Raw genomic sequence first — 19,318 nt, forward strand, 5'->3', positions numbered from 1 at the left:
ATCCTGCAACCATCACATTTTATAAGTCAGCTGGATCTGGTGTAAAAATCGGATTCAGATTCATATGTGAATTTAAATGTAGAATTCAGATTTTTTTGAATTATGATTCAAATATGATTTTTCTTTATTCTCATTTGACTCTGAATTCAAGTCCAAATATGTGAATATCTGAAAAAACAGATAATAGTTAAGAGTATGTTCAATTCAATTTAGATCCGTTGGCTTCCCTACCTACTAAACTTGTTTCCACAATTATCCAAGACGCAGATTCAGATCTTCAAACATTTGATCAATGTTTACTTGTAAGCCAAAAGCACCCATATCTGAAAAGGGAATGTTTGCAAATGTAAAGATGGTTTTTGATCAGTTTACAAATGTATATGTCTTCGGGTCCGAACGTCCGTTCTGTCCATGTCTCCATTAATTCAAACATAGAAAATGATATCCAAGAAAAATTGTCTACTTCTTCAAACATAATACAACCATGACCCCACTTTCAAGACCACCCTGGATACTATGTCCTCACAATGTTCTTGAAATGTGAGTCTGTTTTGTCCACTTTAACTATGCCCCTTCATCGAATTGATAAAAAAAAGTAAGGCGAACTTGCTTTGTTTGCTTCTTATACCCGGCTCATAGTGGTTCGCTACTACTGGAGGAGTGATCAAAAGCACATTTCAGTGTACATGATAATTGTACGTCATTAGCACTGAAATGTTGAAACATACTCAGGACCATCCAAAAGTACATGTTGCTGATTCACTAAGTGAGCACTTAGAGTGTGTGCTTTGCCTACACAATTTGTTTTGCAAAAGTATGCTTTGCCCAAAGCCAAAGTAACTATTTCATGAATATGGCCGAAAAATTGGGCCCGAAATATCCTAAAAAATGTCATGAATATGCTCCAACTTTTTAAGCAAATTTTTGGGAATAGTTTTTAAGTGTTTAATTTGCCAAATGAGCCATAATAAAGGGGTTTTTGAGAACATGAACATACTGTTATTGTTTCATTCATATGCCTCAAAAAGTATAAGCATATTCATGTAACACTTTTTAAACTGTTCAATGAATCTTATTAATTTTTAGATTAAATGAATAGGATAATAATGTAATGTTTCCACACAGTTCATAAAGCGAAGTGATAGCCCTAAATCTGAGATATGCTGTTATCATACATTCGTGAGATTTTGTAAATTCTGCACCAATCAATCATTTTTTATAACTAACTTCAAATATGAAATATAAGGTTGACGAGTGAAAAACCATTAGTAGGATAAGTTCATGAAACAATAAGAAATTAAAAGTTATTAAAGAGGCTCTAAGGAGTTGTTTGACAGCATATTTTAAGATTGTCGATTTTGAAGCAGATTCACGAAACATTTGTTGCAATGATTAGTGAATTTCTTCTATTACTGAGACAAATTCATAATACATTTTCATAATGTTCTTGATGTCAAACAACCACCAGTGGTAAAATTGCCACACGACACGATTTAGATTCATGGAAATTGCTTCTGAAGGGTCCCATTTGGAGTCAAGAACGTCTTGGCGACTTGGTAATTTTGTCTCACAGCTTTTACTCTCGGGCTGGGTCTCCATGCGGAGCAACCCACATGCTCGCTACCCAATCAGCTCCGCCGCTAACGCTCCGACAGCGCCTAACTGTAGAAGTCGTAGAAGTCCCATGACTCCGAGGACGGCGTCTGTAACTCGAGTCTCCTTCGACGTCGTTCCTCGCGCGATCATCCGCGGGGAGGCCGCCGCCAATTGAGCAACGATGGTGAAGACTGTGACGGGGGAGGAGTCGCATCTGACCGCATTCGAAACCCAACTCTCTCAATCTGGCGTTCCCGTCCAGGTGATGGGTCGTGCTACCAAAAACTCTACTCGCTTTGTTTGGTTTACTTTCCGCTCATTCAAATGACACGGATCACTTCTTCCGCAGGTAGGGCTTGCCGTAGGCAAGCTCAATGCCGATTTAGATCGAGGTTACGTGTTTGGTTTGATCCCGACCCCTCCCAACGACCATGGACAACCAGCCTGCGCGCTTCTGGAGGGCGGGCCCGATAAAAGGAAGCCGTCGAAGGGGAAACCACCAAAAGACTCAGCGCCTTCGTTGGAGATCGATATTGGGTGGGTCGCGGAGCACGCCCGGCAGGTCTGTGAGACGGCTCTATAAGAATCATGCTCGATTTTTCGTCCTTGTAATAAGTTGGTTTTTGTTTTCCGTAATTGGGTTGCTACTGATCTTTTCGCTGTTCTTGGAGTCGAATGTTTCAAGTGGGCAGTACGGTAGGATGATTTCTCTTATTTTATTCCACGATGTTCTTTTCGCTTTTCATGGTTATGTAAATGTCGGTTTAACATTTTTAGTTCTTGCTGTGCACGTAATTGTTCAACCCTCTAGTTGTGCATCTGCTCTACATGCAAGTCTTGATAGGTATTCATTTTTTGCTCATAACGACTCAACTTCCGATTCTTTTATTTTGCTTTATTTGTTTCTGCATCGATGACACCTTTTCTACCAATAAGAATCAGTCTCAAAATTTGAATTTATATATATCCCTTCCACACGGAAAAAAGCATCTTTCGGTATCTCATTAACAAGGGCATAATTTTCTGGTCTTTCGTCCTTCCTTTGAGTCCAAAACAGCAAATTGTGTAGATGGTTGGCTTAAATTTGGACGAGGTTGTCGTGCTTGAAAGAACCATTTTCAGGGTATGTAGTTCATGAATTCTACGTAGTCAAATAGTTTTTCCAGTCCATAACACAGCCCAATTCAGGGCCTTTAAGTTTATTCCTTTTAAGGAGTCACAACACAACTCAGTTCATGGATCAAGTTTCTAAGAATACGCCCTCCTCTACATTCTCCTAGCTAAATTAGTTTATTTCTAAGAATACACCCTCCTCTACATTCTCCTAGCTAAATTAGTTTAAGGGGAAAATAATAGCTGCTGAGAAACCTTCCCACCATAAGAAATTAAATAGGTTCACAGATTAGCTTCGTACAATGGCTTTCTTGGATAAAAATATGAAGTGCTTTCATGGTGAAAAATCAAGTGGTTGCAAAAATAAACCGATCAACAAAGTGGATCCAAAGGATACATAAGGCATACAACTTATTGTCATGCTGATCATAGAAGCAACACCATGTTTACATGATTATGAGCAAGTTGTTCTTGTAAGAAGCTTACAGCAGACACACCAAATAATCTTGGTACCTATTAACTCCATCATTTGGATGTTGGGTGAGGAAAGGCTTGCAAGAGCAGAACGTAGTATAATAGAACATATGGTTTGTCAGACCTACCTAGTAAAATCACAGCTGCTAGAGAGGGAACTGAAAACAGGAAGCAGTACAGGCATTTGAATTAGGAAGCAATTATTTCAAAATTTTGGATGCTCAGGAACAGGGAAGTAGGAAACAAGTGGGAACCAACATAGTGAATTATCTAAAAGTTGGTGTTGGATCACATAAAATGTTAAGATTCACACACACACACATACACATATAGATCTACAGAGAGAGAGACGTGAAATCTAGTCCCAAAATGGCTCTTCCAGCTTCTATGAGAACCTGAAATAGTTTTTATGAATCGAACCATACAGGGGGACTCAAAAAAGCTAAAGTTGCAGGATTTTAAAAAAAAAGAAGATTGTGAAAATTCAATATAGTGAGTATAGTTTACTTAATGAGTTAATGAACGTCTTGGTTTTCTCCATTCATAACTACCTGATTTATACATTGAATTTTCACTATGTCTGCAAAACTAATGAAAGAAAAAGTGGCAAGATTTGTGAATTTTTGACAGTATTATTGCAATAATATCATACTAGTTTTCACTAAAAAATGCTTTTCTTATGTACTTGAACAACTTTGATTTCCATTTTTTTATTCCTTATCAAATGTTAGAAACTATTTCAAATCTTTATCAATATTTTTGTGAAAAAGTGGGAAACTCATATTTTGCAGCTCATTTTTCTTTAATGTTTTGATCTCATAGATTTTCTTCAGATTTGTTAAATACACGATAAGTACTAAAGAAGAACCTTGTTGATAGAAATCTGAGAAAATAAATGATGATGTGGTAATATATATATATATATATATATATATATGACTCTACATAATTACTGAGTATCCAATTTAAAGTAAAACCATAGCTAAGAATCGGATTGCCGATGGTTTCTGGTTTCAATTTTGAAGAATCAGGATTCCTAGTTCCTACTTTAGGTGATTCTGGTAACATTGTGAAAGAATGATGTCAGCTCTCTCTCTCTCTCTCTCTCTATATATATATATATATATATATGTATGTATATATATATATATATATATATGTATATATATATATATATATATGTATGTATGTATATATGACTCTACATAATTACTGAGTATCCAGTTTAAAGTAAAACCATAGCTAAGAATATCGGATTGCCGATGGTTTCTGGTTTCAATTTTGAAGAATCAGGATTCCTAGTTCCTACTTTAGGTGATTCTGGTAACATTGTGAAAGAATGATGTCAGCTCACTCATGCGCCTTCTGAGGTCACTCTTAAATGTTCCTATTGATGCATGAAGTTGTTTGTGGCTCAAACTTGTGCTATTTTATTGCAAAAATCCCAAATTATTAAAAATGTACCCTAAGTTGTCAAAATCAATAGTCAGACACATGTTATTCATGACCCTGCACTTGTCAGTCTGACTCAAGTCCAAGTCGATTGACTATAAACAAATATGCAATGGACATAAATAGAAAACATGTTTATACTTTATATATACAAGGAATGCACATGTATATTTATAGGTTATAGATTAGTTGGCTGACCAACGACTAGTAATTGAGTAGTTTAACTATCTAGTTGTTGGTTTGAAACACAGGTTCATCAATAATTGATTCAACTGACTGATTTGATAAGTCAGCTGACTGGTCAGCGTTTTGACAATCAGATATATGTTTGAGGCTCACACATAGATTGAGAAGTTACCGTGTTGATGTGATAATAATGTATACCTGCGCTTCACATCAACCTGTATTTGTGGTTCCTGGTTTTTCTTCCTTGTACATGAATTTTGTACAATTGGATTTTTCTGTGAAGTAATTTAAAGATACATGTGCTATAGACCTTCTGGTAAGGGCTTCCTTAGATTGGCTATTGTTCTTAAGCTTTTCCCATATAGAAATTGCAGTATATATATATATAGTTACATACACCCCTCCTCAGATTCTCAGTATTTGATATATATATATATATATACACTCACTCACACACACATACACACACACGCGCACACACACATCTCAGCTTCTCAGTATTTGGTCTTCTAATTATGGAAATGGTGTTAGACAGAAGAACAATTCTCTCAGATAAATAAGCATGTGACTGCAGGTTTCCAAGATGCTTCTGGGCAGTATTCATGTGGTTGGTATATATGTATGGGCTGGAGAAAGCTCATTCAAGGCATCAAGTGTAGAGCTTTGGCAGGTATGTTCTTGGCAACTCAAAAAGTTCAATACTTCATGGTTTTTTGAATCTAAGTAGTTTTCATGTCTCACATCTGTAGAGTATCACCCACAACTGACAGTATATTTGTATCCAGTAATCCCAACATCATGTTGGATATAAAGGCATGTTTGAATGTGGAGATAATTTACCTACTGAAGATATTCAATGTGAAAATTGTCCAGGATAAGTTCTACCTAAAGCAACTTTTTTCTGTGTTTAAGTGGGAAAGGCAAACTACCTTGGATTTTTACAAGATAAATTATCTCCAAGTTGCATGCTCAATCATCATTCTTGTTTACTAGTACTTTTTAGTTATTTGATTAAATATGACAGCAATAGATATTAAAAGAAATGGTAAAAGTGGGAGTTACAGAAACCCTACCAATATGCTCCAGAAATTACAAGTAGCATAACAAGTTGACCAAGTTTTATGGCCCAATTTCATACAAGCATATCTCCAATAGCAACTCTAAAATTGCAACAACAGTGAGAACAATGAAAGTAATCATACCTTAAGCTACACATAATTAGATGTAAAACAAACAGGTATCTAGAGGATCATATTAAGAGGTGCCGAAATAAAAAACCATTAAAGCTGCAGAACATGTTACAACTTGTTGAAGTATGTTAGACGGGTCTCGGGACCGGGTCCGGATCCATACCCGATCCATCTTATAGTCCTTGCTGGGCATTACTTAAGTCGTGTAACCGTAATCCTTATGGTTAATGAAATCTTAAGAGAGAGAGAGTCTGGCGGCTAGTGGGCAACCAGCTCCTCCTCATCCGTGGTTTTTTTTCTCTTGTTGAGGGTTTTTCCACGTTACATCATGTTCCTCGTATTCTTTTTCTCAGTGCTCGTGTTTCTAGATGGTATCAGAGCCCACGAGATTGAGACTTTTTTGGTGATCGTGGAGTTTTCTTCATCCGCCGCCGCTGTCGTCACCGCCGTGTCCGACGCCATTACCTTTCTGCTGCGTCGTCCGACGACGCTGCTGACACCGCTGCCGGCTCCGCCACCGGTGTCACCGCCCTTGCTGCCGTGCCGTCGACCTGCTCCCTGCCGTCGTCCTTTGCACTGTCGCCTTCTGGGTCGGCCCTTCTCCAGTGGTGCCTTCCATTGCTGCCGCCGTTTGCTGTCGCCCCCCTTCCTCCTTGCCGTCGCCCTCTGCGCCGTCGATATCGGCGCCCGACCTGCTCCCTGCTCCGCCTGACCAGCAACGTCTTCCGCCGCCCGACCTGCTTCCTGGTGTTGCCTTTCCGTCTAGCGCTGCCTCTACTCCCTGCATCATTGTTCTCTTGCGGGATCTGCTGCAAAGTTCCAGCACCTCTGCTCACGCCAGTTGCTGCGTGCTCCCCATTGCCGCGGCTGCCCTTTGTCACTGCAGGATAAATTTGGGTGTTCGATCGACGTGATGGCGGATTCCCCTATGGGAGAGTGGATCATCGACAGTGGCGCTACTCACCACATGACCGGCGATCCTAAAGTCTTTCATGGGTATAAGCTTTCGTCAGGAAAGGAACGTGTTTCTCTTGCTGATGGTTCCTCTATCTCTGCGCCTGGGAAATGGAGTCTCCCACTTTTGAACAAGTTCTTTGTCCACAATGCCCTACATGTTCCCCATCTTCCCTTGAACCTCTTGTCGGTTAGCAAGATTACGAAAGAGTTGAATTGCGAACTAATTTTTTCTGCTGATCACTGTGTTATGCAGGACTTGGTGACAGGGAAGAGGATTGGGATTGGTCTGACTTCTGACGGGCTATATCGCTTACCTATGCGTACTGCTCAGGCTCTCATGACGGCAGTCAGCCAAGCAACGAAGAACAGAGAGGAGTCCCTTCAATTGCTTCTACGGTGGCATGAGCGCCTTGGACACCTGCCTTTTGGAATTCTTAGACAGCTGTTTCTTGATTTATGTTCCAGGTTAGATATGATTATGGTGTCCTGTGATGTCTGTCACCTGACCAAACATGTTAGAGCTTCTGATGTGTGGGGGCCTTCAGGGATTCCTTCTTATCATGGTTTTCAGTATTTTATCACATTTATAGATGATTGTTCTCGTAACACTATTGTCTACTTGTTGAAAGACCGTAGTGAAGTTCCTACTGCCATAGAGACTTTCATTGCTTATGTGGAAACTCAATATGGAGCATCTATTAAGACCTTTCGATCTGACAATGCTCGTGAGTATATGTGTCAGTCTGTTGATAGCTTCTTTCGAAAAAAGGGAATTGTTCATGAGACTTCGTGTAGTTATACTCCTCCTCAAATTGGAGTTGCTGAACGAAAGAATCGCCAGTTATTGAATATGACTCGAGCTCTTCTTTTTCAACGTCATGTTCCAAAAAGGTATTGGGGGGATGCTGTGTTGACCAGTGCGTATCTTATAAACCGTTTGCCTAGTCGTGCGTTGAATGGGCAGACGCCTCACTCTATGTTACCGGGGAGTCGTGAACCTTTCTCTCTTCCACCAAAGAGTCTTTGACTGTGTTTGCTTTATTCACAATCATAGTCCTCACGTTAAAAAGCTTGATCCAAGGTCTATTAAGAGCGTATTTCTAGGTTATTCTCCCACTCAAAAAGGGTATAAGTGTCGGGAGCTTTCTACTGGTCGTGCCTATGTTACCAAAGATGTCACTTTCCTTGAACATGCTTCCTATTTTGGTGAGAATCCTCTTCAGGGGGAGAATTCTATGTCAAAGGAAGAGTATTCTTCGAATCAGGAAATTCTGTTTACAGATTTTTTAGACTACAGGCGTGAATCCATTGGTCCTTCTATTGAGGTGCTTGAACAAGAGAAAAATGGAGAGTGTTCTACTGGGGCAGGAGAGGAATGCAATCGTCTGTTTGGGCAAGTTTACTCTAGGCGAAGAGTCTGTACTGAGGAGATGACAGGTGGTAAGAATTCTGCTCCCAATCCAGTTAGTCCTTCCCTGGATGACCCAAGTCGTGCTCAGAAGCAAACTGTTGAAGAAGAGATTCAGACTGTTATTGCAAGTGAAGAGCTTCCCATCGCCCTGCGAAAGGGTGTCAGGTCATGTACTCAACATCCTATTGGTAACTTTGTTTCATATTCTAGACTGAGCAAGGACTACAAATGTTTTGTATCTTCTCTTTCTTTGGCTATGATTCCCAGGAATGTTGCTGAAGCTCAAAGTGATCACAAGAGGACTTATGCAATGCAAGAAGAGATGGAAGCCCTAAGAAGAAACATGACATGGGAAGTTATAATGATTCCTGAGGCGGCTCACTTGGTTGGATCTAAGTGGGTCTACACTGTTGACGGGTTTTGTTGTTCGGGTCCGGATCCGTACCCGATCCGGTTTGTCCTAATTAGGACTACTTATATCTCTGTAAACCCTAATCTTTGAGTTAATGAAGTTTTGAAGAGAGGGAGTGTCTGGAGGCTAGTGGGCACCAGACCTCCTCACCCGTGGTTTTTCTTCCCTCGCGTTGAGGGTTTTCCACGTTACATCTGTGTGCTTTCTTCTACTCTCGTGCACATTTTGTTTCTACATGGTATCAGAGCCGTCGGACTTGGAGAAAACAAAATCTGTTGTTTCTATGGTTGTGAAGTTCCAACCCTGACTGCCGCCGCCGCTACCACCGTCGTCGTCGCTACCACCACCGCCGCCGCTGCCCTTGCTGTGCCGCCGCTGTCGCCGCACCGTGGCCGCGTGACTGCCTCCGTCGCTGCCCCACCGTGGCTGTGACCGCCGCTGCTGCGTCGCTGGTGTCGTGACTGCTGACGCCAACGTTTCTGCTGACGCCTCTGCCGACGCCGCCGTCCGACCACCGACGTCGACGCCGTCGCCTGTTCTCGGCGCGTGCTGCCAAGCGCCACCCTCTGCTTCCGCCGCGTCCTGCTGCTTCCGCTGCTCCCGCCGCTTTCGCCGTTGATCCCCGACTGCGTCATCTCACCTCTTCTCTAGGTTACTGCTGTGTGTGTTCTTTGGCAGCCACTTCTACCAGGTGATCATGGTTGACTCGTCTTCTTCTTCAGTCAATACTAATCTACCTGATGTTGTGTCTGCGCGGACTGATCATGTACCGGTTCAAGTTACCACCATTCAACTTACCAAGGAGAACTATTCCCGATGGTCTGCTGCGATTACCATGGGGATTGCTGGGCGAGGACGCATTGCCTATGTGAATGGGAGAAAGGTTGAACCTGCTGCAGATAGTCTGGCTTGGGATACATGGTTTCTTGAAGACAACCAGGTCAAAACCTGGATTGTCAATTCAGTGTCCCCGGATATCCAACCCCTCATTCTTCGTAAGAAGACTGCAAGGGATATGTGGATTATTTTGGAGCAGATGTATGGCCAAAAGAAAAGGAAAGTTCGTGTGTATCAACTTATGAAGGATGTGTATTCCCTGCGACAAGGTGCTCTCTCGGTTGCAGACTTTTATGCAGCATTAAAATCTAAGTGGGAGGACCTTGACTATCACTCTGATATTCCATGGAGGTGTCCTCACGACCAGATGCAGTACATGACTGATAAATGGGAAAACAGGGTATTCCTTTTCTTATCCGGACTGAATGATGACTTTGAAAATATAAGGAGTCAGATTCTTAACTCTGACGAATCATTTAGTATTGAAGATGTCTATTCCCGTGTTGAAGCTGAAGAACAGAGAAGGTTGCTTTCTAGTGGACAAAAGGGGGAAGAACAGTCTGCCTATGTTAGCCGTGCCCCTGTGGGAACTCCTCGTTCTTCCCGAAAATGTACACATTGCAAAAAACTTGGTCATACTAGGGATTTTTGTTGGGACCTGTATCCAGAGAAGAAGGATAGTAGGGGGAGGTCTTCTAGTGGGAAGAAGCCTGTATCGTCTGCAACAAGTCTGAGTGATGGGAAAGGTTCTATTTCTGCAGAACAGATTCGTGAGCTACGAGCATATTTGAGCAAGATTGATGTTGGTCAGGCAGATACACCAGAGGAGGTGAAGATCAATCAGGCATTGGCTGTTTCAGGGGGAGAAGGTACTTCTTATATGGGTGAATGGATTGTTGACAGCGGTGCCACTCATCACATGACTGGCAACCCCAAGCTTTTCCATGACTACAAGCTATCATCGGGAAAGGAACGTGTGTCCCTTGCTGATGGTTCCTTTACTTCTGTGGCAGGGAAAGGGAGTCTTTCCTTGTTAAATAATTTTTTAGTTCATGATGCCTTACATGTTCCCCATCTTCCCTTAAATTTGTTATCTGTTAGTAAGATTACCAAGGAACTGAAGTGTGAGCTTATATTTTCTGAAAAACGTTGTGTTTTGCAGGACTTGGTGACAGGGAAGAGGATTGGGATTGGTTTGGTGTCTGATGGGCTGTATCGGCTTCCTATACGCGTTGTCACAGCTCTTATGTCAGCAGTCAGCAGAACAGAGAAGAAGGAGGAAGAGTGTCGTCAGTTATTTTTGTTTTGGCATGAACGCCTTGGTCATCTCCCATTCGGGATTTTGAAACATTTGTTCCCTGAACTATGTTCTAGTTTAAACATTTCCATGTTATCATGTGATGTGTGTCAGTTTGCGAAGCATGTTAGAGCTTCTTATCCAATTTCGAATAGTCGTTCTAATAAAGCTTTCTCCTTGGTTCATTCTGATGTGTGGGGGCCTTCGGGCATTCATTCTCGTGGTGGTTTTCAATACTTTATAACTTTTATAGATGATTATTCAAGGTGTACCTTTGTGTATTTGTTGAAAGATCGTAGTGAGGTGCCTCACATTATTGAAACTTTCATCCTCCTAGTCGAAAACCAATATGGAAATTCTGTCAAGACTTTTCGGTCTGATAATGCTCGTGAATATCTGTGTCTCACTGTTGAAGAATTCTTTCGAAAGAGGGGGATTGTTCATGAGACATCCTGTAGTTATACCCCCCCTCAAAATGGGGTTGCTGAGAGGAAAAATCGTCAGTTGCTCAATGTCACCCGAGCCATACTGTTCCAAAGAAATCTCCCAAAATACTATTGGGGTGATGCAATCCTTACTAGTGTCTACTTGATTAATCGCATGCCTAGTCGTGTGCTAAAGGGTCGTACTCCCTACTCTATGCTTCCAGGGAGTAGTCAACCTTTTCATCTTCCTCCTCGAGTCTTTGGATGTGTGTGTTTCATACATAACCACAGCCCCAATGTGAAGAAACTTGATCCCAAATCTATTAAGGGCATCTTTCTTGGGTATTCTTCCACTAAAAAAGGTTATAAATGTCTCGCCACTGGTCGTCTTCACATTACCAAAGATGTCACATTCTTGGAACATGTTATAGTGTCTGCCAGCTTATATTACATTTTCTATATCAAACACATGTGATCTCTGCTGTAGAAATGAACTAAGAACCTAATGCTAGTGTTTCATTTACATATTTTTGAAGAAGCAACAAAAGATGTTTATAATGAATAATTTTGTGTTCTGAATATGATGACATCTTTATATTGGTTCAGGTCTAAAAAATTGATTTTCAGCTTAATTTACAATATAATCAATAGTCGGTTTGCCCTTTTCTTTACTAGATTTTGGTGAGACAATTGCCAGACATTCGTTGAAATGGTTTTCCTTCTTCCAGTTACTCAATTGATATTTTCTTTTGCAGACAGCCAAAGCAGTTTCTGCTGCCTCACCATTTCACAAAGAGTGCAACCCAATAGAGAGGATTCTGATTCACATTTCTTATAGCCCACGAAGGTTTGTATGAGCATTCTATCTCTCATTTTTGTTTTCTTGAAAGCCTTACATTGATAGATCCATTGTGAACTTGCCAGTGCTGATATGTCATGCTTATAGACAAACCCATGCATATATGCGCACACACACACACACACACATACATATACACAGAGATATGTTGATGCAGTTTAGGCTTTTCGGGCTGGTCCAAGACTTGTGATCTGTTGTGTGAGGCCAGAAGGGAGAAGAGAAGAGGTAGAGAGAGAGAGAAACCAATTAGATACTCATTAATCTGCCTAATCTCATGTTAAACGAGAATTAGGGTGAAACCAACAAATTACAAAATAAGTCCAAGATTAAAACAATTATTAATAAAGAGTTGTTCCTAAAACTATTAAATATTCAAAACACCACCTAACATAAATATTATTCAACACTCCCCCTCAAGCTGGAACATAAATGTTAATCATGCTCAGCTTGTCACAACATCTAGAAAACTCCACAATAGTTAGTAAAGATATTAGTTGCTTGATCTTTTGAGGTTATATGTATGGTGGAGATGATTCTCCCTTGAACCATGTCATGGATGTAATGACAATCTACTTCAATGTGTTTTGTCATCTTATGAAAATACATGATTATTTGCAATAGAGGTGGTAGCCCGGTTACACAAAACATTTTCATAGGTATAGAAGTAGAAATACCAAGGCTCTCAAGTAAGGATCTAGACCAAGTCATTTTGGCAGCAGTTTGAGCCATAGCGCGATACTCCGACTCCACACTGGACTTAGAAACAACATTTTGTTTTGTACTCTTCCAGGATATGGGATTTCCTCCTACAAACACACAAAACCCCGTGGTAGATTTCCTGTCATCAAGTAAACTTGCATAATTTGCATCACTATAAGCTTCAACATCAAAAGATGTACTTTTTTTAAGAAAAGGCCTTTGCCAGGGAAGGACTTTAAATACTTGACAATCATCATAGCTGCATCCTAATGTGACTTTTTTTGGTCTTTCTATGAATTGGCTTAGTTTTCTCACAATAAAGCTAATATTTGGCCGAGTTACTATCACATAAAAAAGCTTACCAATCAACGATATGTAGGATCGTGAAGCTACCTCTTCGGAGTCATCATCAATGTTGTAAAAGGCGATAAAGCGAGGCGAGGCGTTGAACCTCTCATGAGGCAAGGTGAAGCGAGACGTTAATTGAAGCGTAAGCTTCACGGACAAATTTGTGAATTAGATAGAGAGAGGCCAGAAGGGAGAAGAGAAGAGGTAGAGAGAGAGAGAAACCAATTAGATACTCATTAATCTGCCTAATCTCATGTTAAACGAGAATTAGGGTGAAACCAACAAATTACAAAATAACTCCAAGACTAAAACAATTATTAATAAAGAGTTGTTCCTAAAACTATTAAATATTCAAAACACCACCTAACATAAATGTTATTCAACACTCCCCCTCAAGCTGGAACATAAATGTTAATCATGCTCAACTTGTCACAACATCTAGAAAACTCCACAATAGTTAGTAAAGATATTAGTTGCTTGATCTTTTGAGGTTATATGTATGGTGGAGATGATTCTCCCTTGAACCATGTCATGGATGTAATGACAATCTACTTCAATGTGTTTTGTCATCTTATGAAAATACATGATTATTTGCAATAGAGGTGGTAGCCCGGTTACACAAAAGATTTTCATAGGTATAGAAGTAGAAATACCAAGGCTCTTAAGTAAGGATCTAGACCAAGTCATTTTGGCAGCAGTTTGAGCCATAGCGCGATACTCCGACTCCGCACTGGACTTAGAAACAATATTTTGTTTCTTACTCTTCCTGGATATGGGATTTCCTCCTACAAACACACAAAACCCCGTGGTAGATTTCCTGTCATCAAGTAAACTTGCATAATCTGCATCACTATAAGCTTTCAACATCAAAAGATGTACTTTTTTTAAGAAAAGGCCTTTGCCAGGGAAGGACTTTAAATACTTGACAATCATCATAGCTGCATCCCAATGTGACTTTTTTTGGTCTTTCTATGAATTGGCTTAGTTTTCTCACAATAAAGCTAATATCTGGCCGAGTTACTATCACATAAAAAAGCTTACCAATCAACGATATGTAGGATCGTGAAGCTACCTCTTCGGAGTCATCATCAATGTTGTAAAAGGCGATAAAGCGAGGCGAGGCGTTGAACCTCTCATGAGGCGAGGTGAAGCGAGACGTTAATTGAAGCGTAAGCTTCACCGACAAATTTGTGAATTATGTAATATTCATAAAAATAACAATAAAACTGATAAAAATGACTACAATGCTAAGCAGCTCTTCCAAAAGGAGAACATGTTTAATTTAGAAAATAAAGACAAAAAGCAAAAAAACATCCACAAAAATATATATAATAAAAAAGATAATTTGTGCTAAAGTAAATTTTTGATGTTTCTATATTTGTTTATATAAAACAAAATAATGTAATAAATATTCTTCAATTGATTCGGTAAATGATTGAACATCGCTACCATGAAGCACAAAAAACAGCATGAACTAATGCACGTAAAAAATTTGAAAGAAAATATAATAAGTTAAAGATGCAATTATAAACATTTTGAAAGAGAGAGAAGGAGTGAGAAGGTCCGAATAAAGTTAGTGCCTTCATCTTTCACAACATTTTTTCCTGTTTTCATTAAATTATTGTTGCTGAGTATTGTGACCACTTCGATAAAGTGTTTACATTTTTAACTATTTTTTATCTTTTGTAGAAATCTTATTCTTTCGGCTAAATTTTAAACGATTCTGATTCAGCTTATTTCCTGAATCATAAGCTTTTTGGATTCGATTCAGAAAATGATTATGAATTTATGATAACATTTGGTATTAACCATACATGAACACGTAATGAAGAAAATAAATGAACACATAATAAACTAACAATACTTGCAAAACATGGCAACGTGGGAGGAGGACCACCATACTTGATACACGTCCTCGCAATATATGAACACGTGAAATAAAAAGTTTGAGTTCACGGTTTCATTTTGTAAGGTAAAAAGATTAGGCGACGTCAAGCCGTGATGATCACCACCTGAAAGTAGATGCAATCGGAGGGGAGGGTGGTAAGTTGACCCTGATCTCGTCGATGTCTAACCAAATGAAGAACTTCCTCTTGTATGCCCTTAAGATCGGTGATGCTGCCGTAGCTAAGAATCTGCCGTTGGTCTCGGAGAAGGAAAACGACTTCACTGCCTGGAGTCAGAGTCCTCGCCAGTCCCGTTCGCCGGCAACATGGTCGCTAGACGATAGCCTAACTCATGCAGCAGAAAGAAGAACAAAAGGGTGGAGAGAAATCTTCAATTTCGTAGGCGTGCAGTGATTTGGGATTGAGGAAAGAGAATTTAGGGTATAAAGAGTTCAATTAGGGAGAGAAATCTTCAATTTCGTAGGCGTGCAGTGATTTGGGATTGAGGAAAGGGAATTTAGGGTATAACAGAGTTTAATTAGGGCCACGTGTGAAACCCCCTTACTAATTTTATTTAATTTTTAATTTTTTTAAATTAAAAAACTAAACAGACTTGAGGCGTGCACCTCAAACATGGAGCGCACCATTGATGGAGGCGTATGCCTCATTTAGTAGAGGCGCATGCTTCAGGGACATGTGCGCCTCACACCTCTGCCTCAAAGCGTTTTTTCTAAAAACGCTTTGAGTCGCACTTTTTTTGTGTGAAGCGTACGCTTCTCACAACATTGGTCATCATCATATAGATGTACCCGTGGGTTCATAGGAAGAGTTACAGGTTTAACTCCTCGCATCCCTATGTCCTGTAAAAGATCAAGAACATACTTCCTCTGTGTTAGAATATGTTGTTGTGGGAACCGGGTCCATATCTGGACCCGGTTCTATGGGGCGCGGGTGCCGAGGCGGGCTCGGTACCCTAGGCGGGCTCGGTACCCTAGGCAGCTTCTCCTCTCTCCCTCTATATATTGTCACTTATGTGTAAGTGTTAATTAAGTGAATATAATTTTCTCTCTCCTAGGGTTGCGGTTTGCCCGTAGGTCAGAGCTTCCCCGTGGTTTTTCACCTCTTTCTGAGGTTTTCCACGTATATTGTGTGTTCTTTCTCTGCTCTCTTCTTGTGGTACGTGTTTCTACATGGTATCAGAGCCACCGCGTGTGAGATCGTTGGTGGGCAAGTAGTGTTTTTTCCGCCGTTCTTGTGCCGCCTCCGTTGCCGTTCCCAGCAGCGCCGCCGTCGTTTTTGTTTTTCCGCCACCCAGGAACACCGCCGTCGTCGTTCCCAGCGCTGCCCTACCCTGCCGTCGTCTCCTGCCTTCTCGTCGCTCCTGCCTCGTTCTCGCCGCTGTGCCTCTTGTTGCTGTGTGCGTGTTTGTGATGGCAGAAACGATGGGGACTCAAAAAGATGCCATTCTTGACGCGGGCAGCGCCTCCAAGACTGAGAACGTGCCGATCCAGGTCACCTCCATCCGTCTGACCAAGGACAATTACCGATCTTGGTCTGCCGCTCTCGAGATTGGGATTACTAGCCGTGGGCGTCTCTCTTACATCACTGGCGACAAACCTGCGCCCATCAAATCTGACCCTCAATGGCCAACGTGGGCGTTGGAGGACAGCCAAGTGAAGGTATGGATTATCAGCTCTGTGTCCTCCGATATCCAGCCCCTCATTCTGCGGAAGCCGACCTCTTTTGATATGTGGACTGTGCTTGCGAAGATGTATGGTCGCAAGAAGAGACATCTGCGCACCTATCAGATTAAACGCAGTATTTACTCCCTGACACAGGGTGATTTGTCTGTTGCTGCCTTCTATGCTGCCCTGAAGACCAAATGGGAGGAGCTAGATTATCATGTGACTGATGAGTGGAAGTGCGGTTCAGATCATTCCCTCTATTGGGAAAAGGAATGGATGGACCGTACGTTTCTGTTTCTGGGAGGCCTGCGGGATGAATTTGAGTCTATTCGTAGCCAGATTCTTAATGGTGATGAGATTCCGGGGATAGAGGAAGTATATGCTCGAGTTGAGTCTGAAGAACAACGTCGCCAGGTGATGCATCTTGACACCGGTCATGGCCCTTCTGCCTTTGTCAGCCGTGCCTCAGGGACTGGGCAGCGTCCTGCCCGGCATTGCACTCATTGCAACAAGTTGGGGCATTCGGTGGATTTCTGTTGGGATCTTCATCCCGAGAAGAGACTGGTCAGAGGTCGTCCTCCCTCTGGCAAGCGTAGCCCTTCTGTGTCTGATTCCAGTCAGAGCAATACTTCTAGTGGTGCAAAGTCCAAGCTGTCCCCTGCTCAACTTAAGGAGCTACAGGCGTACATCAGCCGCCTATCTACTACCCCTGAGGAGTCCTCCACGTCTGAAGGGGCTCAGCTAGACCAAGCCCTCGTTGCCTCGACTGATCAAGGTAACCCTTCTCTTGGTGATTGGATTGTTGATAGTGAAGCCACTCACCACATGACAGGGGACTCTAAACTCTTTCAAGAATATCAACTTTCCTCTGGCAAGCAACGCGTGTCTATGGCAGATGGGTCTTCTATCTCTGTGGCTGGGAAAGGGAGCTTGTCCCTGTTGAACAAATACCGTCTCCACAATGCCCTGCATGTTCCAAATATTCTTGTGAACTTACTCTCTGTCAGCAGTATTACTAAAGAATTAAACTGTAGTCTGATTTTCTCTGCTGATCACTGTTCCCTGCAGGACTTGGTGACGGAGAAGAAGATTGGGATTGGTTCGGTTACTGATGGGCTCTACAGATTGCCGGTGCAAGTTGCTTCAGCATTGATTTCTGCCACGAGTGGTCACTTGTCTGGTGTGAACGATAGATCTACGGTTCTGCGATGGCACGAGCGTCTTGGACATCTCCCATTCCAGTTAATAAAGAAGTTGTTTCCTCATTTGTTTGCTTCTGTCTCCATTGACTCCTTCGCTTGTGAAGTGTGTCAATTGGCTAAACATGTCAGGGCTTCGTACCCTATTTCATTGAATAAAACCACTCATCCGTTTGCCTTAGTTCATTCCGATGTTTGGGGTCCTTCTGGAGTACCCACGTGTGGTGGTTGTCACTATTTTTTGACGCTTATTGATGATTACTCTAGATGTACGTTCGTGTACTTGTTGCGAGAACGTAGTGAGGTTCCAACAGTTGTGGAAAACTTTGTTGCCTTTGTTGAGACTCAATTCCATACAACTGTTCAAGCTTTCCGTACGGATAATGCAAGGGAATATGTCTCTCAATCCCTTGATGATTTCTTGAAAGGCAAGGGAATTGTTCATGAAACCTCTTGTAGTTATACCCCTCCTCAAAATGGTATAGCTGAACGTAAAAATCGTCATCTTTTGAATGTTACCCGGGCCATTATGTTCCAACGTCATGTCCCGAAGCGGTATTGGGGTGATGCACTTCTCACTAGTGCACACCTCATTAACCGTATGCCTACTAGGGTGTTGGATGGTCAGTCTCCTTATTCTACCCTGTGGCCCACTCAGAATCCGTGGCCTCTTACTCCTCGTGTCTTTGGGTGCAGTTGTTTTGTGCATAATCATAGCCCTACTCTCAAAAAACTTGATCCCCGGTCTATTAAAGGAGTTTTCTTGGGGTACTCTTCCACTCAGAAGGGGTACAAATGTGTGGATCCCACTACTTCCAAAGTGTATGTTTCGAGGGATGTCACATTTCATGAACATGAGTCGTATTTTCCGGTGAATCCTCTTCAGGGGGAGTGTCTTGGGAACAAAGGGGAAGAGTATTCCTCTAATCAGCTGATTCAGTTTATGGAGTTTTTGGATTACAAGGTTAGTCCCAGTGTGATTGACACGGTCACGGTCAGTAATGAGAAGGGCAGTCATATGGAAGGGGTCACGGTGGATGCTCAGCCCACTGTTGCCCGGGATCACTTGTTTGGCCAGGTCTATGTCAGAAAGGAGAAAGCTACAGTGGAAGATGTTGGTGATGAGCATAGAACCAATCCCAATCCTGTGATCTCCCCGGATGACCCAAGTCCATCGAATGAAGAGCTCCCCATTGCTTTGCGCAAAGGCACCAGGTCATGTACTTCTCACCCTATTCAAAGATTTGTTTCTTATGCTAAGCTCAGTACAAATTACAAATGTTTTATCACAA

The 19,318-nt window shown here is 41.6% G+C and overlaps 1 protein-coding gene across 3 annotated transcripts in view; it reads left to right on the forward strand.

Moving 5' to 3' along the window:
- Positions 1 to 1,578: 1,578 nt before the first annotated feature.
- LOC116252727 (retrovirus-related Pol polyprotein from transposon RE1) overlaps positions 1,579 to 19,318 on the forward strand; it is a 47,958-nt gene continuing 30,218 nt past the window's right edge. Inside the window, exons 1-4 of one of the 3 annotated variants that reach the window (XM_050077266.1) lie at positions 1,579 to 1,858; positions 1,946 to 2,158; positions 5,396 to 5,491; positions 10,791 to 12,099. In XM_050077266.1, the coding sequence (XP_049933223.1) occupies positions 1,778 to 1,858; positions 1,946 to 2,158; positions 5,396 to 5,491; positions 10,791 to 11,825 (1,425 nt within the window). In that variant the 5' untranslated portion in view covers positions 1,579 to 1,777 and the 3' untranslated portion in view covers positions 11,826 to 12,099. The other 2 variants (XM_031627204.2, XM_050077267.1) reach the window with 2 other exon arrangements.

This window comes from Nymphaea colorata, chromosome 4 (genome assembly GCF_008831285.2).
Source record: "Nymphaea colorata isolate Beijing-Zhang1983 chromosome 4, ASM883128v2, whole genome shotgun sequence".
Lineage (NCBI taxonomy): Eukaryota > Viridiplantae > Streptophyta > Magnoliopsida > Nymphaeales > Nymphaeaceae > Nymphaea > Nymphaea colorata.